Raw genomic sequence first — 26,469 nt, forward strand, 5'->3', positions numbered from 1 at the left:
GAGTTTGAACGTGCACCGACCACAGCTCTGGAGCCCGGTGCACCGTGCATAATAAGCAGGGTGGCTGTTTTGTGTTTGTTTGTTTGTTTGTGCGCTTTGAGATTTCCACTTTCTTGCGTAAAGCTCTGCGCAATTGTGTGCCACCTCTGATTAAAACGACTCGCAGAAACTCACCGACAGAAACTCGAGCGTCCCGACATAATCCCGTTCGGTCTTTACAAGTTCATTCAGGACGCACACTCTCAACCGGAGCTGTTTCTCCAGGTCCTTCCCGCTTTCAGCCCTGTGCTCGCTCCTGCTCTCCTCGGTCATCGTGCGTAAAAGTGGATGCAAAACTTTTCTATTCCCCTTCGGCGGCGTTCAGAGTCTCACATCGCTCAACAGGTTTCAGCGGCGCAAGTGTTCATTCTGCAGCATGGTGGTGGTGGTGGTGGTGGGGGGGGGGGGAAGTGAAGGAAGGAGCCGGTGTCTGCAGGGGAAAGTCCACGGGGTGGTGGGGGGGAGTAGTTATAAAGCCGAAATGAAGGATGAAAAGTCAAAATAAGTTTAAAGATGAGGTGAAAAATAAGATGGAGGTTAGACAACAACTTGAGGCGTCTTCAGACAGAGGAGCGGAGGTGGAGGACGACCGGACTCCAGTTCACAAGTGGAGTCCATGTGACTCCTGAAGACTTCATCCTATTCCTGCCTCCTCACAGACTTTCATGAGCAGGACACCGTCAAACCAACAGGGATGCGCACTACGTTTTTTTCCGGCTGTAGCTGTCAAAATAAAAGAGCTGCAACGGGTTTTGGTGGAAAATAAGAACTCACTGTTTCACCCGGATAGTTTTTATAGTCATATATACGACCTACAATTATTTAAAATAGCCATTGAAAACTTTATAAGACAAAATAGAGGATATATAATCTACACTAGCTGAGCTGATACCCTTTCATGATTACTATTGACACATTTCTCCTTTTAATTTGAAGGAATAAGTATTCTACTTCTCATATTATTTTAGTTATCTCCAAATAACTTGACACTACTGAACCCTGGACATAAACAATCTCATTGACTTTTTACTCGACACCAGACTTCACACACACATCAGATCATAAACCTGATATGGTGTAATATATGAGAAAATCGAACTATTTATTAAAGATAAGATAAGAAATAAATAAGATCTTTAATTTTACTCCATTTCCAATGATTTGACTAAATTTCACTCCTCTGAAGTTGATGGAGTGAAATAATAGGCAAATTGAAGTGGTCGCCTCATACTGCTGAGATCACATTTACTGAATGACTGCCACTGCAAAACTTCATCTAGCAATAGAACAATGTTGTATCACTTGAATTGATTGCGTTCCCCTTGTTATAAAGTGCAATAGCTGCTTAATGAGGCGGAGAACTTCAGTCATAAAACCTCGGCTTCCATCATTAAGTGGCAAATGAGCCTATCTCTAATATATGTGAGATAATTATGGGGGAATTTACTTTGTAGTTCTGTAACTGATTCATTTTAAGTGATGTGAAAATTCTAAAACATTATGTTCATGCAATGGAAGCATGGGTATGGTGGCCCTAAAGGTCAAAACACAACAGCATTTGACCTAACACAACAACATGTCAAAAAACAAACTTTGTTGACATGTGTGTTGTGAAAGGTTTGGACCAATAAAGACGGACAACATGACAGCTTCCCAAAAGTCAAGCCAAAGTGTCTCAGTCGCCACCTGGTGGCTGGCTGCAGTACATGTTATAAACCCCGCCCCTTCCAAGTAAGTGGATAGGACATGGACCAAACTAAAAAGTTATCAGTACAAGTTTTCTAACAGATGGTTTCTGTCATGATAAGTATGTTAGTCGTTCATTTGTTATTTGATGCTAAAAAAAAACGTCTGAGACTGACTCACGATTGGTCGAGCTTGTTTATTGGCTGGACTCACAACCACATCTCCATCTCCTGATCCCTACTGTGCAGACTCTGGCTTCAAATGCAAAAGAGGGCAGCGTTTGTATCAGGGACATTCTGGCTTCATTTCTGGACTGTGGAAGGAAGTGAAGACGTGTCCTCCATCTTTATGTATAGTTTAGTATCCTCAGGGCCACCGTACATATGTGTAAAGAAGGAGGGAATAATGTTATCTCCAGGAAAAATTACAATATTTAAAAGAGTGCTAAAGAACAATTTCATAGTTAATAACACATACAATAAGGAAATTTAAAAGATAGACAGAAGGAGTTTTGGATGGATCTGTGCTGCGTAAGACCTTAAGTCTATCTTCTCTTATAATAAACACATCTCTCCTCAGCCATTGCTTTAGATTCCTCACGGGCAGAATTTGGACACGGGATCAAAACAATTACTTTGAGAGAAAGTCGAGCACAGGCAGCAAAAGAGAAAGAACAGAAACACCAAAGAGTTTAGTTATGCTGTGACAGGGCACATAAGCTTAAATATTAGAGCTTTCAAAGACCACACTAAGTTCTCCCTCTGTAATATAATCCATTGGACAGGGTTGCATTTGAAACACATTGAACCTCTACCATTTCAATCTGCCTCATAGACACAAAAACCCTCCCTAAATATGTTGTTTCTGTTAGACGGGCAAACTTAATAACAACACACGCTGGATTCTCATGACCAGATTGGCACAGTTTGGTGTTTTCAACAGACACAAATATGTTACCCGAGAAAATGTCTTGCAACAACTCTCTTATTACAAATGTGTCCTGTCTGCAGCAAAGTGCCTCTCCCTGGTATCTTTTTTTAAACATTTGATTGAGGAACTTCCTCTTAATTACACAAGCAGATGCTCTCGTGTCACAGCACAGCTTTACAAGCTGGTTAAGTTAAATAGAACCGATTTCTCATGCTGCAGTTAATGTGGGATTTGATTTCAGGTGCAATTTCTCATGCAAAAAATACACAAACTGCATATATAATAAGCTGCTGGGAAGGCTGGTTAAGTGTTTGTGAATTTAATACACTGTCAGAGTCATTTTGCACCTGGCGAAATAGCAGCACAATCAACATTAAAAGCTACTTTCATTTTACCAGCTTGAAATTCCTCTCAGAGGAGCCATGCAGTCCACACTTATGATTTCAGGATTAATTTATCTCCTTTCTGCAGTACATTCATACACCTGGTTACACAGGCCTTTTATCTAAACCAATGCATTCAGTGTATTCTGTAGTCTGTGGCGCACGTTCATGAAAAGAGAGGAGGAATTTAACTGATGACGACTGCACGAATTCATCAGCACCAGAGGGAGTCTTTATTTCATTGGGCTGTTTTATGTCTCAATTACAGGTTAGTGTCAGTTTTGTGAGGTGAGGTGAGGACATGGCTCTTTAACGTAACTAAATCTTGGCGTGGAGTATACTCTGCTGGTTAAATGTGGTACTGCAGGCTGTTCCAGTAACTTTCTGATGTTCAAGGTTTTCCTCTGTGCTGTTTCTCTGCAGCCACTAAAGGGCAGTGTTGATCCTACTATATGACTCAAGAATAAGTTTCTCTTTTTAACAGAGCTGTGGATCAGGCCACATATCAGGTCTTTTTAAGGTCCTGAGGGGGTCCTGGTCCCAGACTCACACCAAGTATACATTTAATCCTTGCATGAGAGAAAGCTAAGAACCTGTGTTGATGTCTGTGGTTGACCAACTTAATTATGGTTTTATACGAGCTCCTCCAGTGCAGGTATATTTTCTGGGCCCTTAGATTTTATTGACCATGACTTTGGTCTGTGGAATTAACTTCTATTATTTGCCGGTTGAGTGCTGCCGGGAAGTGTCAGACTGATATGAGCCACTTTTTCTGATTATTTGCACTTAACATCAAACACAAGTGGTGATAAAAGCGTTAATTTACCTTTTAGTGTATCAGTGTGTGGCAGCGGCAGTCGGCCCGTTACACTGTTTTCCTTTGTTCACATTTATTTAATTCTGCTCACATAGAGGAAAACACACAGAGGCAGGGGAAAGTATGAAGAGGGAGGCTGAGGTGTGTTTTGAAGTGGTTTGAGTTGTAGTTTAATTTGAGGATCAGACTGTAGGTACCAATATATCAATTTAAAAATAAATGTGAAAAATATTATGTGTCTGCACAGCAGTTGAGGAAAGAAAAGAAAGAAAAACTAAATATTTGCCAAGGAGAAGCACTCCATGTCATTTAATCACGGAACTGCAGCCTCAAATGCATATTACAAAAGGAGCATTCACTCTCAACTTCAGGTTGTAGTGAGTCAAAATGTGGTTAGTGTTGTTATTTTTGCATTGCTTCATGTTACAGTGGTGCCCAACAGGCAGTAAAAAAGTGATAACGTCATATTGCATGACACAGATCTCCTTGTATTTATGTATTTCTCTTAAAGTTCTTTGGTTTGGCAGTTTTTCTCGTCTTTCTGCAAAGTTTCTTCCTGAGTGAATAATATGAATAAAAAGTAGCAGAGATGTTTTCATTTTGCCAAGGACATCGCTGACGTCTTTGTAGCCATTAATCAAAATCCTGTGATGAATGGCAGTGCTATACGAGCCTGGTGGAATATCGTGAAAGACATCTCCTCTGATCCCAATGATTTAACAAAATGTACAATTTCTCCGTGGAATACTGAACATTATGATTATATGAAGAACAGTACAATACATCATTGCTATCACTTACTTACTGCAAGAAAGTAGTTTGTGTCATCATTGATTGATTGACCCATTTCCACATCTTATTTTATTCATATAGAACTTTTCAAAACACAGTTACAAAGGTAAAAGTATGTTCTGAGGTACTTCTACCAGCACGAACAAAGTAAATCAGTCAAGTTTTCAGGGCAATTAGGAGGAGGAGGATTGAAGTAAATTTAATTCAGTGTGTATTTATCTGTAATTCACTACATGAGTCACTGGTTTTCATTGGCATATTACACTTACAAAATTTTGCAAATTCCATTCTCAGGTATCTCATGTACTAAATATAGGTTACACACTGCCTCCTTTAAATATTGTCTTTATTCTTGTGCAGTAATTGAAACTTCGTGAGAGTTTGTTTCAACAAAAAAACAGCAAAATATTCTAGCTTACTATAAATGTAAATCCTCCTCGTAAAGATTAATACAGATATTAAACCAATATAAATCTAAAATGACAACATCAATGGGGAGTTTGGTTTGCTAATGGGCTCCAGGATAGGATAGCATGAAAACACATTTTGATTTCATTTTTCTGATCTTGCTCTAAATTATAGAATATTTCTGCCTTTTAAATCTGCTAAAAAATAATCAAATGAAACAGGCAGAGAAGATTACTCAGAGTCAAGAGACAAAAAAAGTTATGACCGCTGGCACAGAGAGAGACAGTAATTGGCTGGTAATTTCTAACACTCTTGACACATGTACAATTACATGATGATTGGAGCAACGGTAGTCAAAGCAGCACATTCCTTAAGAAATGCTCTTCTAATGCAGTCTGATCACAAGCTCTTATTGATTCCTGCAGGGAAATTGGTTTGTCATCACATAGTTAAGTCTGAGCAAAACTTTGTATAACTCAAGCTTCATCTACATAGTGATCTCACGATGATGACTCGAGCACGGAGCGATTGATCATTAATTAAACGTCTCATCTTTAAAGTCCTTGTCATTGAGATTATCCTCCCTTAGATCCTCCATTCATTCTGAGAGTGACGATTCTTTTCTTTCTGTCAGCCAAATGGCCCACTTTGTTCGGGCCTCCCTGTCCAGACTGAGCACCGTCTTTGACCCCCCCACCGCCAACCTCTTTCACTTCTCCCCTCAGGGTCAAGAGGTTGTAGAAGTGCACTCACAGCTCCGCTCAGGGTCATCCGACATCACAAAGAGCTGCAGTTTGCTCCCCTCGTCGGCCGGTGCGAGCCCTGCACTCACTTGTCAAAGAGTTCATTCACACACCTCAGCCGGATCCAGGGAGGAACATGGGGATTTACTGGCCCCCTTGTGCCATTCTAAGATTGCCCAGGGTTCGACTTAGCTCAGAGAAAGACGGCTGGTTCTTCACCTCCCCGCAGACCACAGGCCGGAGCGGTGCCACACGCCCAGGTCTGCGTTCCTGTGTGTTAAAAACAACACCGGGACCATCACACAGCAGCGGCAGTGCCCTCAACCCCCACGTCTCGGTGCCCAACACGTCACGCTTAAACGACCAGCTGACGTAACAACCTTTACATGCAGGCGTTTTTTCACTCTGCCCACAAATCCCTGAACATGATACTCATGGAACGCAGAGCAAGCACTTTATGAATATGGCTCTCTGTGCAGCTGTCAGAGTGCTCAAAAACACTTTCTGGGGTTAATGTTATTTTTGAAAAATAGCTCTGTCGGTAAAACCCTCTTTAAACTTTGGTGCATTTCATTTAAGGTTCCAGTAAAGAGGAGGATTTTTACGGTGGTTAAACCAAAGATGGATTCACCCTCTGAATCAGCCCTGGTGTGTTCTCTGGGTGCTCTTCAACTTTGCGGAGTATATAAGAAATAAATATGATTCTAACCCTTACGTTTTGTTGAACTTGGCTTTACTCATTCTTTATGTGGAGTCCCACATAACCCACTGCTGAGTAGAGATAATGATGCAAGTGCAAAATCCTTTAAATTATTTCTGATCCTATTAACACTAAAAGTACCTCTTTCCAAAATACAGAAATGACACAAACCGCGGTTACGTCATGTTTCCTATATGTTATATGGGCTGTGCGGGAACATTTGGAGAGGGCAGGCTGTGTGTTTGGGGGAGATCTGTTGTACAGTAATTGGGTGTAAAACAGGTGGCGGCACTGTTGACACTGGGGAGAAGCATGTGAAAAATGTGCTGCCGCCATGCAATCACAAAAGGAAAAGGCTGGCAGTTGACTTAGACGTTTAATCACCGTGTTTGGGTGATAAGTAGAGGATCAAACGGCGGCACGGAAAGCCTCGAATAACAGGGAGAGCCACCTAAAGCTCCACAGAGGGATTCCTGGTGGAGCCAGGCCAAGGCACTGACAGAGATGTGGCAGCTTGTTATCACACAGGCTTTAGGGTAAAGGCCTATAGAGCTATACGTGGGTATAAGAGTATATATTAGAGCTATAAGTGAACGGGAGGGTGAGGATTCAGGAGCTCCATGTGCTTTTAGGGTCTGAATGAACAAAAAAATATCCTAGCTATCGTCTGCATGTATCATTTCCCTGTAATTCACAAAGGCCATGCATTTCTCCAGTAGTACTAAGCTTCAGTATTATTGCACTAACCCTGATCCAGTCAATCTACAGGCTGAAACTGCCTCGGCAACATCATGGGATGTTCCTTGATAAACATATACAACCACCATTGTTCGGATCAGTGGTTCTCAAATGTGGGTCTGTAAAAATGTTCATTCATTAAAATGTTCCATTCATTTCTTTTGTGTTGTTCTTTCAACCAACAAAGTAGATTATGTGAAAATTTGCTATTTGAAGTTATTCCAAGGGACGTACATGAGGGCAAGGATGTGCACACCTCTTTGACTGAGCTGCCCCTCGGCTGCATAAACATGAGTAGCCCAATAGTTGCTAAAGTTTGACCAAGTTAAATAGCGATTTATCATCCATTCATAAAGGAATATTTTCAAATGATGCAAAGCGATGCCCTCTGGCCCTTAACATGTGACACAGTCCACAGTTACGTTGTGACGGGGAGTCTGACATGTTTTGCTTTACATGATGTACACAATGTCAACTAATAATGAACTGTATTTATTTATCAGGGGGTTTATTTGAGATGTTTGGATATTGTGGTTCACAGTCGGATAGATGACCCAAGACGCAAAATCATATCGCAGCTGGTTTACAGGAAACTGTAGCCTATCTGTGATAACTTACACTTGGGGGTGTTGCCTTTTTTCAGGACAGGGCAATGACCCCTCTGTGCACGTCCCTGCATGAGGGGGTCCCCAGAATATTAGGGGATCCTTGGCTGAGGAGAATATTGAGAACCTCTGGTGTAGATGACAGCCTCTTCCGGGCTGAAAGTGTCCGTCTCAGTGGACAGCTCGTCCTATCTGACAGTGATATACGAGCCCTCAGATGTTTTATCACAAAGGAGAGAGAGCTGAGTGTCTCCTCCTTCAAAAGGGCCCGATCACAGGAAGAATGGGTCTGTTGTTCTGAGGTGGGAAAGATGGCATACGCGTTACACACAGACCTTTACGCATCATCTTCCAACGTTGACACACTCGGGTTTGTCCTTTTTAAAAGATCGCATCCATCAAGTGCGAGCTCACGAGACACCACACAGACGATCTCCTCCTGCGCGTCGGACACGGATCCAGTTACCAACTTTGCCGACACCAGGACCACGTGACTCAGGTCCTCCTCATTTTTTAAAACGCGCTGCCGCTGCCACCCTGTGATTCCCCGTGCGGCTTCAGAAGAGCTGCTGAACGCTCCCCTGGTGCCAGCTGAGCGACTCCCGCACCTCCTGTGTCAGACGGGGAACAACACCGCAACGAGACAGGTCCCATTGGCCCAAACCTGGCTTGCTGGTGCGCCAGGATCGAGACATTTAGATTTTTCTTTGCGTCCTGTAAAGTTGCCCCCCAAAAAAATCGGTGCGTTCCGCGCTTTTGGCCAAGGATGGCCCTGGACCCCAGAAGCGCATTTCGCGCCTCGGTTTTACTGGCTTGTGTGATAATCTGCAGCAACGTGCTATGTCCCGTCGGTGCTTATCTCTACAACAACCGCTACGCAGGGTGAGTAAAGAGACCCCCCCCATTCATTTCTGGGGCTCGTGGGAGCCTGGACGTAGAGGAGGGGGACAGAGAGACGAGACAGTGCGCAGGGCTCCTCTCACAAGTTGTCTGCAGAGATCTCCACACATCAAGACACCGTTTTTTTATCTTAGAGCAGAGGGGGGTGAACAAAGAAAGTCTGTATGCTCACAATCATCTGCATCTGGGTGAGACATAATATAGTGTTTTTACTTTACCCCATACTCCAGACTGCTCTTGCTCTCTGGTGGCACTTGGATGAGATTGGATCTGTTCTGTTTTGCAGCAAAGAGCCATTCAGATTGTTCATGATACCCACAGATGTCAGAGGGGATGCGTAGAGCTCAGTGTGTTTATTTCAAAAAACGGTTTGAAAGGTTTTAGAGCAGTAATTTTTGATTTTCTTAAATGTTTTATGATGCTGAATATTGGACACACACTTCCCCATCAAGACCGTACAGTCAGGATTTGACCATAGATGTTTAATTTGCAACTGGTCTGATCTTTAATGGGATCATCTGGGGCTGGACACAACCATAACAAAGGCGTAACTGGTGCATGTAAAAGTATTAATGGCCTGGACCTCAAAAGAGCTTTTTGATGTTATTTAGCAGCGGCAGAGGGAGGCTGGAAACCCCCTCCTCATCTGTCTCAAACAACATATATATTGGATGTACTCCAAAATTCGTGCAGCTCACACACACACACCATCTCTGGTGTGACACAAAGAGTCCCAACATGCAGAGCTGTGGTAGAGACCCGTTTCACCCAGAAACCAAGGATGTGGAGGATGTTGTCCTACAAAGAGCCTTCAGTCTTCAGTCTGTCAAATAACGTCATATAATTCTACAAAGAAGCATCTTGATGTTATCGAAAACTAAGATTTGGAGACTTAGAGTGGAGAGGGGATGATCGTGTGTCAACAACGAGAGTTAACCTCTTGATTTAAAGGCCTGACTGTGTTAAAAAGAAATTGTTTCCATCCCAGAGAGAGAGCATTCAATCAACGCTCTGACAACTGAAAGACAGACTTAGTCTACAAAGTCCTGCTGCTGGTGGATGCAACGGGAAAAGGCCTCTGTTAGGACAGCGATGCAACTAAACACTCTATTATCCTTGACTAAAAGACAGAAGAGCTTTGGGATGCCATTATTTTCTCAGGGGGGCTGTGTATACGGCACTCTGTCGTGCTGCTGGTAAAAACAAAAACAAAAGTCCTGTTTCTTTACAACAGTGGAGACAAAGAGAATATATCTTTTGTTTTTGAAGTTCCAAATTTGCCACCATTCCCTTCCTATGCTGACAATATTTTTACCTCCGAAAAACCATGCCGTCCTGCCCCATCTTCAATCATCGCCATTGCCATGGAAACGGCAGTGTGTTGTGGTCACTGAAATGGAGCGGCCGCTCACGTCGGGTGCCCTGGTCCTTTTGTTCCGCCAAAACCTCAGAGTGGCCTGCTGCCACCTTTGTTGATGGGGGCCCCGCTTCCTGTGTGACACATTGTAAAAAAAAAACGAAGGTCTTAAAAAGAGGCAAAATGTGAGACAGGAAGATGAAAAGAAAGAGAGAGACAGTAAAGCGGACACAGACAGGACAGATGGACAGAAACGAACAAATAAAGACTATAATTAAGATTATGGATTATTGGCAGCATGTTACATTTTAAGCCCAGAGTGTAATCTGCTTGATGTAAATTTAACATGAGACTAGCGAGTGCCTTTCTTTTGTAGTAAGGCAAAGAAAAAATGTGGTTTGCAAATTCACTCCTCAAACTTTTCTATTTGCTTCCAATTTTTCTTTATATAATACAACAAGATTTACATAATAATGATTTTCTTTATATTGAATTACAGCTGATTTTACAAGCATCTCCTTAAACCAAACAATGTATTCTGCTCTTGATTAAAATACATTTATCTTGATTTTTTGATCTACAAAATGGAATGAAGTCTTCAAAACGAAGCAAAGAGGAAATTGAATTTGACTGCAGATGTTTAGATACTACGCTAGAGCTTTATTTTCTAAATCTAATCTAGACATTAGAGATTGGCAGACATGAGAAAATGAACCATCAAAGACCCATCCAAGGTTCGCGTATGGTTTGAATAAACCCTAACACAGGGGACAGTGTCTTGCCTTTCGCCTTATTGTTATATTCTTTATATTATATAAGTTATTTACTCTCTCTGAATAAAAATAAAACTTCGTTTCTATCTGGGAAATCATCACAGATTCACGTAGTGGAAAAAATGACTTACCATTAGATTTTGGCTCTGGAAAACACCTTAAATTAACTGACGGATTTTAATTATTATTTCTCCGCCTTGTGAAAAAGTTCAACACCTTGTGTTTGCTAAATTAACAGGTGTTTCTCTCAACTGCCTACACAGAACATATCAGTATATGAAAATGTGAACCAGCTGCTGCTTCTGTATCCACCAATGAATAGTTCCAGGTGCTACCTGCAGAGCTGGAAACGATGAAACATAATCCTGTAATGATGTCTCAACACTGATTGTTTGACCCTGTCATCTAGAGGACTCCACCCATTTCACCACCCAAAAAAATGCTGTTATGACACCTTAAGTCGGCGCTAAAGGTGGTTGGGTTACAGCGTGTGACACTGTGGCCCAGATGTTTTGGAGATGATGTGCACTTAGGGAAAATGGATCCATGCCCTGTTACAGTGGCGTGAAAGCCCTGTGGGGCACTTTGAATGCAGCTGTAACGTGACACTTAGCGGAGCTCTGTTGTTTTTGCAGTGATCAAGTCTTCAGGATAACTCCAGGTGACAATGAGGAGGTCCAAGTGCTGAAGAAGATGCTGGCACATATGAAGGTTTGCACTTATCTTTTCTTATTATATTTCCGTCACACACAAATGTACTCTGCTGTGTTATATGTGTTTTGTCTTCCCAGTATTGAAATCTTATCACACAATATTTTGAATGATTTGTCTTTTCTATTTTTTTAATATAAATATTGTGAGATCTGTATTTATGCTGCTAGTACCAGCCTGAGGTTCCCCAGTGGTCTTTTTTTTTTACGACTCTTGGACAGCAGTCACAGTTAGAGTGAGGTGTGACAGCACTTTTAAAAAAGGGGGATAGATGTGACAGAGGTCTGGGGACAGCGAGAGACAATCACCAACCAAGTGTGGCGATCTGTCACAGTCAGGACATATTCCCTGTCTGCGAGCCCCAGATACTGTTGACACTCTGTATTCATTTCACCCCTGGGAGAAATGTTGAAATAGAAATAGAAAACACATTTTTCATTATGGGACTCGAACGCTTGGATGTCTCACAGCGTTCAAACTATATGAACATGTGTTTCAAAGAAACCAAAATGATGGGGAAACCCGGGAAGACACCAAAGCAGCTGCCTCTCTTCCCAAACTCATTTGGGAGCAATTACCCATCTGCCTCAAGAGCATGTATGACCTTTCTTTGCACGTTGTTTTAGTTTGTAAATTTGCAGCAAAGACGGTTTGTGAGGAATAAATCTGTATTAACATGTACCTGCAGTTGAAAGGCAGGTTTAGAGCAATTGTGATTTTTGAAAGATTAAGTCATATTAATGAATATTAGTGCTATACTGGTGATCATTTTCCAGAACTAACTAATGACTGTAGATTAACGACGACAAAAACAACTCACAGAGAAGACGAGAGAAGCTAACAGAGCTAAAACAACCCAAGTCTTATGAGTTACTTTGGCCAAATAAATCAATAAATCAGGCTACCAGTCATATAGTGAATCGCAGGATGTATTTAATTGTATCATAAAAACAGAAGTGGTTCGTTAAATTTCATATTAAAGACTTAACTGAGCACGAAGCTTCATGTATCTTCACATTCTTCAGGAGGTAATCACTGGGAGCAAAGTGATATTGACAACTGGATGCTTGATATTTGCTATATTTGCACACTATCCCTTTACTTCCACTAACTTCTCATTTTATCATAATGAAACAGCAGACAGTGAAGACCAGTAGCTACTACTGAGGACACTGAGGTAATGGTGATAGTCACTGATCTCCAGAGGAAGTTGCTTCAAAGAACTGTTTCATATAAATAAAAATAAAGTGCAATTGAAGAGCTAATTTAATAAATAGAAGTATTTTAATATTTAAAACATTTTTTAGACTTTTGTGTAAAATCCTGGCTTTGACCCCGGGGCAGTCTGGTCACTTTCGGCTTGGAACAGAATCTGTCCATGTTCAGGACAAGTGATCCAGAACCAGGCTGGGCTGAGTAGAGACACGACAGAACAGGGCAAAATGAGGTCTCTGTAAACGTTTATGATTTGTGGAGGGAGAGCAGACGAGAGCCAGGCTGCTGGTCAGGACCTGGCCTGAGTTTTTTGGTGTGGAAGGGCAGCGGACATGGTGCTCTAAGGCCGACCGAGGCAGAGGCAGCTACTGTTTGGACAGCTGTGGATATGTGTTTTCAGTAGCTTAGCCACACTGCCATGCCTCCAGTGCTAGAGCCAACATTTTTAGCCTTAGCCAAGGCCTGAGGTCAAATTAAAAAAGAAAACTACTGTACAACAAATTCAAAAGAATCAAGATTCAGATCCGTAGTTATCAAAATAACACTTTTTTAAAGTAACCTAAAGGCAACCTCTCCATGTGACAGCTTTTACTGTTGCTACTCCAAACACATGGTGGTGGGAAGGCCATTCCCATGAAGATACTTCTGCTGCATAAGAATCTATTGGTTTTGTGATTCTAGAAGTAGCAGCAGTTTAGGGTAAACCGAAGCCATTTATCTAACTAGATGGTATCATGGTCTGTTAACGGCACCATTATTGAGCTGAGTCTGATCTTCAGAAAACTACTCAGTCCTGTCCGCACTCTGCGGGTGTGAAGAAATGCAACGCTTCCAGAATGCACCCAGTAGAGCAAATACCTTCACCACAGCTATTCACTGTCAAGATAAGGTGTTGCTCCACAAAAAGTTCATATTTGCTTTTGTGCACCATTTCAACATCATCTACTGGAGAACATGTTTATATTGTATTTAAAATGGGACACAAGCTATTTCCTGTTATATACAACTTGGAGTTAACAACTTATGATCATTTTAAATACTAAAGCCTGAGGTGATGCTATCAAATTGATTGTTTTATCTGATGATCACAACAAAATCTAATTATGTTAAATGGTGGATTTATGTTTTTACCTGAAAAATTTAAAAACAATAATTATTTTAATGATTCAGGTGACATAAATAGAAATATCCAAAAGGCCCCACGTTGTTGGATGTGAGCAGTGTCACAGTTTTGGAAACTGTTCCCCTCTCTGGGACCGTACTGTCTAAGTGTTGTCTAAGTGTTGTCTGTGCAACGCTGCGAGGATTACATCTGTGAAACAGATGTACTATTATCTTAGTAAAATCACCATGGCTGCTGTCATTGCGTCGTATGAATTATTCAATTATTACCGTCTGAGGGGAGGTTTCACGTTGTGTCTATGGATGACTTCATCATTACAGGCTGTCTCCTCTTAACAGGATGAGAGACATCTGGTTTTGGTCTGACGGAGAGAGACTTATAATTGACCCATGACTGTCCTACACAGGTCTTTACAGCATTGTTAAGGAGTAGTTTGTCATGGTAGGGGAATTTTGATAGAGTTGAACAAAGCTGAACTGTGTCCAGTCGTAATGGCAGGCTACACTAACTGGCTGCTAGATGTAGCATTAGCATCTTATCTGCTCCTCTTGAGTGATGTGGAATAATATAGATCTGGAGTCTGTTTCGTTTCCTTGCTTTTTTGAAACCATGTTTAATTGTTACTTCCTGTCCCAGTGTTTTTCCTGCCTCTGTTGCACCTTGTGTCTTGTTACCTCCTGCACTTCCTTGCTGGTTGTGTGTCCTAGCATTCGTTGGGCGTGTGTTTTCCTGTTGCCATGCTCACCTGCATTCCTTCAGGTCATCTTGTCACTACGTCACCTCGTAACCCTGTTATTTTCATAAAAATATCATCATTGCACCTTCCACGCCCTCGACTGAGTCTGCAATGGGTCCTGAAATATTTCAGCTACTTCAACAGACTGAATCAGCTTTAAATGTTGAACTGCTCCTATAGGTCCTGAAATTACTCTACTTCTATAACATTATAAGTATATAATTAGAAACTGCTCCTATTTCAAAGGTTTTATCTATAATATAGAACATATTCAACTAGAATGGCACTGAGGAGAACCACAAAACAATAAAATGGACTACGTGCCAGCTCCCCAAAAGTGAAGCCATGCGTCTTGATTGCCCCCTGGTGGTTTGGGTGTCATATAGGTCATAAATCTTTTCTCCTCCATGTTAGCAGATGGTAAATGGACCAAACCAAAAAGTCAAAATACACATCACGAGGTAGTTCTTATCACCCTGTTGATGATGATGATGTTCAAGTGTTCATGTTTCCGATAAGTTTGTTTGTAATTAGTTATTTGATTTTATAAAAACATGGTGAAACATCACGATTGACATCTGAGACTGACTCGCGATTGGTTGAGTAAACATGTAAAAAGCCTACCTCCCCTACGAAACCATATTTCATTAACAAGATCTGGATTTTTATTTGGATCTACACCAAATTGCACATTCAGTCCCCTGAATCTGCCGGATTTTGCTGATTGGTGATAACTCCAAAAATGTCCTATTTCAATGTTAAAGAAAGTAATAATTAGTTCCTGAATTCACCCCTTTGTCCAGATCCATGCCAAACTTTTATGGGTTCTTTCCTGGCCCATGTCCCGTCCTTCCGCCAAGTTTCGAGGAAATCGTTCCGTAGCTTTTTGCGTAATCCTGCTGACAAACAAATAGACTTTGGTGAAAACATAAGCATCTTGTTGGAGGCAGCCACAGCAGTTTACGTTTTTTAACTTACTTTCCTTCCCTTGACATATAAACACTTGGCTACAGCCTCGCCTCATCTGCCCTAATGAAAGAGCCGGCCTGTTTTTATAGAACTATAACTTTTTCTTTCTTGTTCTGCCCGTGCCTGTATGACACCAACCAAAACAAGACAAATTGAGTCGCTGCCCTGTATATGCAGACATTGAAAACACAGAAACGTCACATTGTAAAGAGAGAGAGACGATTTAGAACGCAGACTGCAGAGAAAAGCATCTTCAGGGCTCCCAATAAATGCAGCTGTAAAAAGTCAAATTGAGAGAATTGTTTTTGAGGAGTCGTATTACCTGATCAGACACGTTTTAAGTGGCTTTTAGGCGTATGTGTTTCGGATTTGTTTGACTTGGAGAGCAACATTGCTGAAACATTTGGGGTGCTTAACCATTTGGAAACACCATAAAAGTGCAGCAATAGAGAGCGGTTTACACTCGAGGGCACCAAACATTCCAGCTGGGTTCCTCGGCTCCATTTGGCTCTGAGGAAAGTTCAATTAATCCGGTATGCATCCTGTAAACCATTAAACCAATTGACACATTAACAAGCATGTGTGCCAGACTGACTCTGCCCCCACGCTGCAAATGAAAGCCAGGTGAGGACGTCCACACATTGAATGCACAGTGTTCTCGATCGCATTGCAGTGGCTACTGTGTGTGTGCGGGTGTGTGCGTGTGTGTGCGCGTGTGTGCACGTGTGTGTGCGTGTGTCTGTGTCTGTGTCTGTGTCATTAGTAGATCAATGCTTACCTTTGTGCTCAATAATACGTTTTCTTTTAGTTTCTCCTCCTTCGTGTTATTTTATCTCAGTTGCCACATGGTGTCTGTGTTTATTTGGCCGTGGGCTGTCTGTTTGAGCTAAAGCTAACAGGTCAGGACTATCACAGCCTGATAACACGAGCTGAAAGAGGCCCATTAACGCTGTGGAGTCATCAACAGTCCCCTGATTCACTCCGTGAGCTGAGGGTAGAGACCAGAGGAATTTCAAACTGTCCAGGTCACACCGAAACAAATTGGCCTTTATCACAAAATGTTTCTATGTAGTTTTCCACACCCAGCAGATGAGATGATGATGTCTTTCTTTGAGTCGTATGATCCTAACCATTTGTTTTAGTAAAGTTGGCAATACGATTGGGACATAAAGAATCCATATGAAATACAGATTTTTCTTCAATGCTATTAAATACTGTTGAGTTTCAGTTTTTGCTATCAGTTAAATGCTGAATGTTGATTTTTCAGAATATACTTAACACTATATATGTATATGTATTTGCATTTAGATGATAGTTAAGGTAAGTGGCTCGAGAATGCATTTTGCTAGAAGTATCATCCTGTTGAATATGTGTTTTTTACATTTAAAAGTAATATACAGTATATGATATATTGTATATATATTTGTATATTGTATATCTTTCATTATCAAATCCTGCCGGTTGTTTGTGTCACAGTATCTGTGTCCTCTCTCTTTAGGTGGACTTGTGGCAGCCCAACAGTGTCTCTCTGATCTGTCACAACGCCACTGTGGACGTGCACGTGAAACGTAACGACACGAGGAGCCTACGTGCACGCTTAAAGCAAGAACATATTTATTATCGGTAAGGCTGGACAGACCCTACAGTGGATATAAACACATACACATACATTTTGTGTACTCTCACATGATGGGTGATCGTGTTTGCAAAGTTTCTACACCCAAAGATACATCTGCTAGGCATTGCAATTACCCAGCTTTCCCCTCGCCACAAATATGATTTCCACATGCAGGGTCAGCCATAGTTTGCATGCAAAATACCTCATACGTCCTCAAGGCTGCGATGCACACAAACACACAGCACATCAGAGCCCCGCTGCTCCAAAAGGAAGCCCTTTGATCTCCTCACCCCATCCTTCATCGGAATTAACAGTGAAAAGATGGAGTTTTATCAAAGCAGCCGCAGCCAGAAAAGATCCCATTGTCATCTCTGTCCTGAGGGAGGAATTGCAGATCGGTGGATTTGGGGCTTTTCCCCCCCCTCTGTTGATTGACTTAGGATTTTTCCAAAAAAGGTTTACACAGCAGGGGATACAGTCTCTGGTACTTAGTTGAGACACTGAGGGTGAGGTATTGAAACGTCCAAGTTTTACTCACAGGATAATAACCCATCCTTTCTAAAAACTTATTGAAGTAATTATAGATAGAAATACATGTGTAAGGACCTTTTTATGAAGTTTATATTTGCTTTGTAAAAAACTATCACATCATCTGGTTTAGTTTGAAGTTGGAAGCTTCGGGGTCCAATCAGACAGGGTCTTTAAACAGATAGTTATAGTGATCATTATGGTTTGGGCTCATTTTCAATACATTTTAATTATTGATAGATGGCAGTGACATATCTGGTATCATTTGTACCATCAAACAGAACGAGCACTGATGTGGGAATCTGGTTTGGAAGCAGAGGATGAGTGAGAGCAGCTGTAGAAGTGGTGTCAGTAGTGAGTCAACAACTCAACACGCGGATATACTGCAGTATTTCATGCTGTGTTAAGATTTCACACGACTAAATGACTGTAACCCAACCAATGAAGAAGTCCCAAACCAAAGGTGGACACAAGTATGTGGACAGGAGTGTATTATTTATTCATCGTTTTGATACATATTATTTTTTTGTTATTTTGTTTCTATCTCTGCCTTATTATTATACAGAGCCATTCAATTTAGGTGCGGCTCCGGATCAGGGGACGAAACTAGGAATGTTTTTTTGAGATGCATTTATGGATCTTGATGGAAAAAAAACTCACGCAGTTGTAAGTTACAGTTGTTATCGATAATGTCTATAATGTCTGATTCCCTCCGTCCCATCCACAGGGTGTTCATCTCCAATCTGCAGAAGGAAATTGAAACGCAGACGGGATCTCGCTCCTCTCGCAGGCGGAGGTCAGAGTCTCAGTATGACTACGAGGTTTACCACTCTCTGGAAGAGGTAGATGTGAAGCCCTTCATCTGCCCACCTGCCTGCCCCCCCCCCCGCTCTGCTCTTTCATCTAATGCACACACAAAGCAAATAAATATCCACTCAAACTCCCAATTAGCTCATTTCCACGGGTCTCTCTCGCTGTCACACGCAGGCACGCACTCCACTTCAGACACTTCACAGCTTTTTAGAGTGTTTATTTTTTCTCAGGCCGATTATGCTGCCAGTTCATGGATCTGTCAGGCCCCAGAAGCATCAGGAATTCCACACACACAGATCCTGAGAGCCGACACATATCTTTAGCACTCTGAGCTTTGATCCTGTAAAACACACACACACACATTCATCTCTGCGTGCCGTGCAGACACAACATGAAGGGGAAAGACGCAAGCCCACACATAAAATCACTCATGTACAGACGTTTTCACTCTGTTGATTTTTGAGAAATTTAAGTTATTCCTGAAAACTTTATTGACAGTTTTGTAAAATACATTTCATTTTTGACATTACTTTACGCCCTTAAGATCCAGAGGTGGATGTTTGACATGAACAGAACCCAACCGGACCTGGTCGACATGTTCTCCATCGGGAAGTCGTACGAAGGAAGGCCGCTCTATGTGCTTCAGGTAGGACAGAAGGCTTTAGAGACAAAGGCTGGGGAAAAAAAAATATATCAATAGTTATAGCTAAATAATTTTCAATACAACAAAAGTTGAATATATATCGAGATGCATTGCTTATGCATTGTATAAGCACAGTGAGGAGGTACAACACATAATTTATCAAAGTGTTTTTCATTCTCTGCCATTTCAAAACTTCAAACTTCCTGCAGATAGTTCGACTATTACGAACATTTTTATCTTGATGTAATTTTTGGCCATATCACCCAGCTTTATTAGAGATGCACATTTATAAACTACAGAGAAACACACAGGTTTGTGCACATGCACACTCATGCTACAGTAAAAGCTCTTGTCTGTTGTCAGCTAGGAAAGAGAAGTCGTCCCCAGAAGAAAGCCGTGTGGATCGACTGCGGCGTTCACGCCAGAGAGTGGATCGGACCGGCCTTCTGCCAGTGGTTTGTCAAAGAGGTGGTCTTGTTTTTCTAGCCTACAAATTTGAAAATTGAAACACTGCTTGAAGTTATGCATCGTTAGCCCCATTTTTTAAAACAGTGTCTTAACAGCAACACATACCCTCCAGAATGTCTCCCTGCGGCAGGCCGCCTGTGATGTTTGGTCTCTGGGGTCTTCAACAAAATGTGAACATCTGCTCACTTGTCATGTGCACTTATGCAAATACTTCAGAGCACCGTTTATTGTTCACATGCTGAACACGACCCAGACTATTGCACAAATTCCATCACATCCTTTAAGTCTTAGTGAGTGCCCTCTGAAGAAAGGGACCAGAGCCAGTCAGGAACCGCATGAACCTTTAATGACTCGTTTTATACCACTTTACCGCCAGATGAGTGGGATCTGCAACAGTGTGCAACGCGACGAATGCCAGAAGGTTCAGAATATCAATTTAAAACACAGAGTAACGGCCTGTTTTAAGGAGTTCTCAGATGATAAAGCTCAAGTGTCAGGTGCTGTTTCAACATGTGCTCTACAGTCATTCTGTTTTCAGGCACTCCTTGGATGAAGGATTTTTTGGAACTTATCATATAGAGACTAATTAAAATACACGACTGATTCACCTCAGGCCATTACATGGACTTGCAAGTTCAGTAGGGAACTCTTCAAAGAGAGATAAAAAAGAAGAAGAAAGATAAGGGGGGGGTCGCAGCAGGATATCAGTAACAGATTTGCATAATAATTGAATATTGCTTTACTATGGTGTAATAACGTGGGTTGGCCACTGGAGGTCAGCGTGCCATCTTTGTTCATCACTTTAAGCACGTTAACCTTGGCCTGAGTCTGACTAATGAGCAGGTATAAGCTGTATTAGACCAGAGCTTCAATCTGCAACCTTCACACTAGTCTGAGCATTAAGCCATTTTATTTGTGCATTAAAACAACTGAGATAAACATGTATACGTCTGCAAAGAAATAGAAACAATGCATGCATGTTGATATGTAATTGCATTATATATCTTAAAATAAAATGCAGTACTACTATGCTGTGTAATTGTACTGTTTTATGTTATGATTACAGGCTATTAACTCGTACCAGTACGACTCTGTGATGAGACGCCTGCTCAACCAGCTCAACTTCTACATCATGCCTGTCTTCAATGTGGATGGATATGACTTCAGCTGGACCACGGTACTGTGATGATAATAATAAGAAGAAGAAAACACAGCATTAAAACCATATTAATAAAATGGCTAAATAGACAAAGCCTATAAGTAATAAAATAATGTACTTTTTAATGATACGTTTTCAGAAGTGATTTAAATGCTGTCACTGATTCTGTCGGCACACACACACACACAATATAGGCTTTTGCTATTGATTATTCTAAATGGCATGAGTCAGAATTTTTTATGGAGAAACACCCTTCATTTTATTCAGAATAAAAAACTGGCATCTCATCACTCCCACCCACAGATATTGAATATTTACAAGGCAGCATTCTGCAGATGTTGTGCTCAAGTGGATCAGAATTCATACTGTAATTGAAAAACTCAACAGCAGAAAGTTGATAAAAATGGTTCATCATGCTGCACTTATCTCTGTGTGCGTATTCATGTTTGCGTCAGTGAAAATAAAGTCTGTGAAAACTGCCGCTCAACGACTGTCTCCATATCTGCCGTTAATATCAGGCCCACTCGAGCTGAATGAGTGGCAGATGGTTCACTTAGGAGACGGCAGATAACTGCGTTTGTTTGATGAGTCTGACGGTAAGTGGGTGCACAGTGATGGTGTTTGTTCTTTTCTCCGTAGGATCGGTTCTGGAGGAAGACACGCTCCAAAAATCACAAGTTTCACTGCCGGGGAGTGGACGCGAACAGAAACTGGAAAGTGAAGTGGTGTGGTGAGTTTTGTCATAAAACACGCACACACACATACACAGACGTAGACATTGCTTGTAGTTTCTTGCTTATTTAGTATTTTCTGACTATTAATGTGTGTCAGCCATCCATCCATTAGCTGTAAGGCTTATCATTTGAGCTGTGACCAATCCCAGTTGGAGGCGGGGCACACCTCTTATTAATTTACAGTCCTGATCCTGTATTACTTGCACTAATTATGCATACAACTTATTTCTAGTGGGTTTTCATATGAAAACATCTGTGAAGTCTAATGGAGGCCAATAAAGTGGACATCAATAATGAATATTCTTTTTTCTTTTACTTAGTTAATAATCTTAAGATAAAGACTTTATTTTAAATTTATTTTATTTTCTAAGAATCATCACTATATAAAGTGCCTTGAGATATTGATATAGATTTTGGGGCATTGGCTTTATTACAAATAAAATCAAATTGACTTTATTTTACCCAATTTCCGATGCTGCACCTCTGAAATTCCTGGAATAGAAATTAAGATCTTTATTCATTTGGGTTTGACATTAGTTACACAGGGAATATTTTCAGAACAAGTCAAGGTCTCGTTTACAGGTTGACGTTTATTTTTTTGCATCACTCATTTGCATCAAACAGGGGCGCATTAACAGATGTCCACTGTCCTGAACACAAAAAATGCAAATGTTGGATGGGGAGACCGGTGTTTTTCAGACATGCAGCAAGGCATCCAGAATCAATCTGAGTCTCACTCTCAATCTGCTTCAGTTTCCCCCTAATATCTTTACGTCTCCATGCTGCCTGCACAGTCACTGCAGCTGGATCCGGTCCAGAATATAATTAAACTACATCACAGGCCCTAAAACCTCCAGATCATCCTGAAGTGATTGGATGCTGTGACTGAAGCCTCCGATCCTCTTTTGCCTCCTCAGACGAAGGTGCCTCCTCCCATCCCTGCGACGACACTTACTGCGGCCCCTTTCCTGAGTCGGAACCCGAGGTCAAGGCCGTCGCCAAGTTCCTGCGCAAGCACAAAAAGCGCGTAAAAGCATACATCTCCATTCACGCCTACGCCCAAATGCTGCTCTACCCCTACTCCTACAAGTACGCCACTATCCCCAACTTCAGCTGTGTGGTAAGACACCTGCTGCTTATTGAGGAAACCCAGTCAACGTGATATTAAATCCTACTGTGACCAAATATGTATCAGTGATGAGCCTTTGTTTTCACTTTGCAGGAGTCGGCAGCTCACAATGCAGTGACAGCCCTGTACTCTGCCTACGGAGTGAAGTACAGATATGGACCTGCCTCCACAACCCTGTGTGAGTCCCGCTCCTGTTTAGGAAATGAAACAGAGTTTATCACGAGGTATTAATATGCTCAACGCTCCTCTCTTCGTCACAGATGTTAGCTCAGGCAGCTCTATCGACTGGGCCTACAGGAACGGGATCCGCTATGCGTTTGCATTCGAGCTGAGGGACACGGGATACTTCGGCTTCCTCCTGCCCGAATCTCTCATCAATCCGACATGCACCGAGACAATGAGGGCTGTGAAGGCCATCGCATCGGGCCTGCTGAAGAAGTGCGAGACAGGCCGGGACCGATTTCCATATATATGACCACGCTCTAGATCCCCGTAGCCTCCCACCCTCACAGCTACTTATCTCCGCACCTCGTATTCCTCTGAGATTTCATATTAATCCCAGATATCATCAAGGGAAGAGCTGCTGAGAACCACAACGACATGGATTTTAATTTGTTTTTCCTTGTTTTTGAAGTTCTTCGCCTTCTTTTTCTTTTCTGTAAAGACATGAACTGACGGTGGTGGAGGTTTTCTTTGTGCTAAAAACCAAAAATCCTATAAGCGACCAGGCTGTTTACGCACAGAGAGCATCCTGGTGGATCGATGCCTTTTGAGTTCTGAGCTTGAATGTGGACCAGGATTCTTTCCAGCATGTATTCCTCTCTTTGTCGCCCATGATTTAACTGTTGCTCTCCACTTACAAAGAAGAATAACACAGATTTAACTATAAAATAAGCTTTTTTAACAGTGAATGGCAGTCATATAAGCACTTGATACAACAGCACTTTTTGGAATCAAACATTGTAGATGTTTAATGTCTTTCAAAATGTGTCACATCAAATAAAAGTTGTCATAGGTTGTAGTTTTAAATAAATATCATGCTAATTTAGATTCTTAAACTCATGCTGTTCATGTATTAATGCCTTTATTACTGCAACATTGATTATGTACATAATATGCTATCACTTGGAATCATAGGGTTTGGTTTAAATCGAGAATTTTTTGTTAGATATGTTTTTTATCGTGTTTCATTTGGTTCAGACTAACATTTGGAAAGTCTGTTGGTTCAGTAGCTTAATGTGTCATTACTCAGGTATAGATCAGTGACAGTGTCAGAAATGTTTACCTTTTACAGCTGATGTGAGATTTTAAGAAATGTATAATATCTGACTTGAATAAATGTTGTTTATATAACAGTACATACCTATATTGTCACATTTATGTTGTTTTTATACATTTATTTTGGTCTGTTATTGACATTATAGTTAAAAACAAACTAGTTCTTCCAGCCGCCTTGTATAAAAAGTTCCAACTTGCATGCCATTAAAGAAATAAGTGATATGTCACATTGTGTAGCTCTTATTTATGGTCTATAAATGTTCCCTACACACGTTCAAGGGCATCTCTTATAATACACGTAATTAGTTTTATTATGATATCTTGCTGATTGTTTTATTTAGCAAGTTACAGCTTAAATATTTTTAATCAAGCTTTCTCATTAGGGTTAGGGTTATCACTTTTACAATATCTGACTATTTCAAATTCATGTTTCATGAAACTGGTGGAAATATATTCACACATTATTGTAACACCAGTTCCACTTCACCACTAGATGTCACTAAATTCTACACACTGAACCTTTAAATATCAGAATCAGAAAATACTTTATTGACTATACTTTGTGTTTGTTACAATAGCTCCATGCAAGATTAGAAATATCTAATATCTGTTATTCTTATATCTGTAATTCTCACATCTGTTATTTTACATGAGTTCAATAAGCTCATGAGCTCATACATGTGAGACTTGTTGTTATTCCCTCTCTCTCTCTCTCTCTCTCTCTCCTCTCTCTCTCTCTCTCTCTCCTCTCCTCTCTCTCTCTCTCTCTCTCTCCTGCCTCACTGCGGCCGTCGCTCGAACGTACGTGACGTCGCTTCCTCCCCCCCCACCCCCACCCCCTCCTCTCCCTCCTCTCTCTATCCAACATGGCGCAGGAGGCAGGTCGCTAATGGAAGTCTGAGGGATTTACCCCACCTTCTGTGCGTGCGTGTGTTTGCGTTGATGTTCGCCTGTGCGGGGCCGTGCGGCGGTGGACGTCCGTGAGGGGGGGAAAACTTCATCTCTGCTCGAGGCCGGCTGCAGCCCCCTGCTCACACCCTCTCTCCCCACCCCCCCTCCCTCGGGACCAGGCACACACACACACACACACACACACACCTCGCCCCAAATTCCGGTGCGACATGTTCGAGGGCAAAAAGACGAAAAACATGTTCCTCACACGCGCTCTGGAGAAGATCCTGGCCGACAAGGAGGTGAAGAAGGCGCATCACTCCCAGCTGCGCAAAGCCTGCGAGGTGGCACTGGGTGAGTTGTGTTGTTTTTTTTCTCCTCTCGGCGTCACATTTGAGACACGTCATTCACCCGTCTCACTTGTGATCCGCCGGGCTCTCATCCCGCAGAAGCAGCGTCGCGGCGTCCGGCAGGGCAACACAGCCCGTTAGCTGGCTAGCCTGCCGCCGCTAGCTTCCCGTCTCCGCTCGCCCCGCGTTTGGGATTCAGCAGAAAACGTCTACGTGTTTAATTGACGTGGCGCGAGGGGGCTAAAGTGGACACGGCTCCGTGTTAAGCACCGGAGGAGGAGGGTGGGTGTTAGCGATGCTGCGAAACTGTGGTGGCGACCGGGGCTCAGGGCCGAGCAGCAGACAAAAAGTTGTATCCGCCTTTTGGGTCAAGCTAACGGACGAGCACAACACGAGCAGCCGTTGAGTTTGACACGTTAGCATCCCAACTGTGTGCTTTGCGAGGCTCGATCCCTCCAGAGGTGACATGTTCGCGTCTCTTCCTGGTACGGGAGAGACGTGGGGCGGCTACAACAAGGGGAGGGTTAGATGACATATTCGCGTTGTGTTGTGTTTTTGTACGTGTTGATCGGTTGTGATAGTTAAATAAACTGGACCCTCGTCTTCTCTGTTGTGCTGTGACACGACACGTGAAGCCGGGACAGGGGCGAGAAGAAGGTGACAGCTGTCAATACTCCTTAGCACCTTCATGCTACATCAAACAAGCGGAAATGATACCCAGCTTCCGGTCAGAACTTCGATCTACAACACATGTCATACTTTGGTTCGGTTAAACTACCACATTAAAGACAGAAAACGTGTTAAATAATATAAAATAAGACAAAGCAGACTTTGTTTTTATTATAGCATCTATTGTCATTCATAACAAAGACCAGCAAGGCATTGTCACATTGACCATGCTTTTATTTTGAAGTCAACATCATTTAACATCCGGCTTTATTCCAACTACATGTAGTAACTTAGTGGAACTATTAGTTAGCAGGTGTATTAACATGTCATAAAGAGTGACTGATGGTAATAAACACAGAATAGTTCAAACGTTTAACGCACAACGGAAATTCATAAACGATCACAGCAGCTGATTGTTTTATAATAATAATAATAGACTATTTAATTAACACCTTTCAAAATAAAGTTACAAGGTGCTTTTACACATATAAATTAAAAGAAATTGGAAGATCACAAAGCATTATACAAATTTAAAGCACATATATAAGAATATAAGTGTTACAG

General features: G+C 41.8%; 3 protein-coding genes and 1 long non-coding RNA gene across 5 annotated transcripts in view; 2 read left to right on the plus strand and 2 right to left on the minus strand.

Moving 5' to 3' along the window:
• The window catches only part of prex2 (phosphatidylinositol-3,4,5-trisphosphate-dependent Rac exchange factor 2), an 88,733-nt gene extending 88,052 nt beyond the window's left edge, over positions 1–681 (minus strand). Inside the window, exon 1 of the mRNA XM_035142435.2 lies at positions 175–681. Within this exon, the coding sequence (XP_034998326.1) occupies positions 175–312 (138 nt within the window). The 5' untranslated portion in view covers positions 313–681. The remainder of the gene's footprint in view (positions 1–174) is intronic.
• A 7,703-nt stretch (positions 682–8,384) lies between these two features.
• On the plus strand, positions 8,385–24,075 carry cpa6 (carboxypeptidase A6). The gene is made up of 11 exons (XM_035142251.2): positions 8,385–8,723; positions 11,507–11,582; positions 17,124–17,248; positions 18,499–18,613; positions 19,129–19,230; positions 19,591–19,695; positions 20,762–20,872; positions 21,494–21,584; positions 22,506–22,708; positions 22,811–22,895; positions 22,978–24,075. The coding sequence occupies exons 1-11, from the start codon at positions 8,608–8,610 to the stop codon at positions 23,190–23,192; spliced, it is 1,344 nt and encodes a 447-aa protein (XP_034998142.2). The 5' UTR covers positions 8,385–8,607; the 3' UTR covers positions 23,193–24,075.
• Positions 19,052–25,736, minus strand: LOC118098441. Its single transcript, XR_004694172.1, has 3 exons — positions 25,155–25,736; positions 20,777–20,875; positions 19,052–19,258 (listed from the first exon to the last, which is right to left on the minus strand). It is a non-coding gene; the product is annotated as an uncharacterized LOC118098441 (long non-coding RNA).
• Positions 24,898–26,469, plus strand: part of arfgef1 (ADP-ribosylation factor guanine nucleotide-exchange factor 1 (brefeldin A-inhibited)) — a 49,361-nt gene continuing 47,789 nt past the window's right edge. Inside the window, exon 1 of one of the 2 annotated variants that reach the window (XM_035142248.2) lies at positions 24,898–25,240. In XM_035142248.2, the coding sequence (XP_034998139.1) occupies positions 25,117–25,240 (124 nt within the window). In that variant the 5' untranslated portion in view covers positions 24,898–25,116. The remainder of the gene's footprint in view (positions 25,241–26,469) is intronic. The other variant, XM_035142249.2, reaches the window with a different exon arrangement.

Source organism: Hippoglossus stenolepis, chromosome 19 (genome assembly GCF_022539355.2).
Source record: "Hippoglossus stenolepis isolate QCI-W04-F060 chromosome 19, HSTE1.2, whole genome shotgun sequence".
In the NCBI taxonomy this organism is placed as follows: Eukaryota; Metazoa; Chordata; class Actinopteri; order Pleuronectiformes; family Pleuronectidae; genus Hippoglossus; species Hippoglossus stenolepis.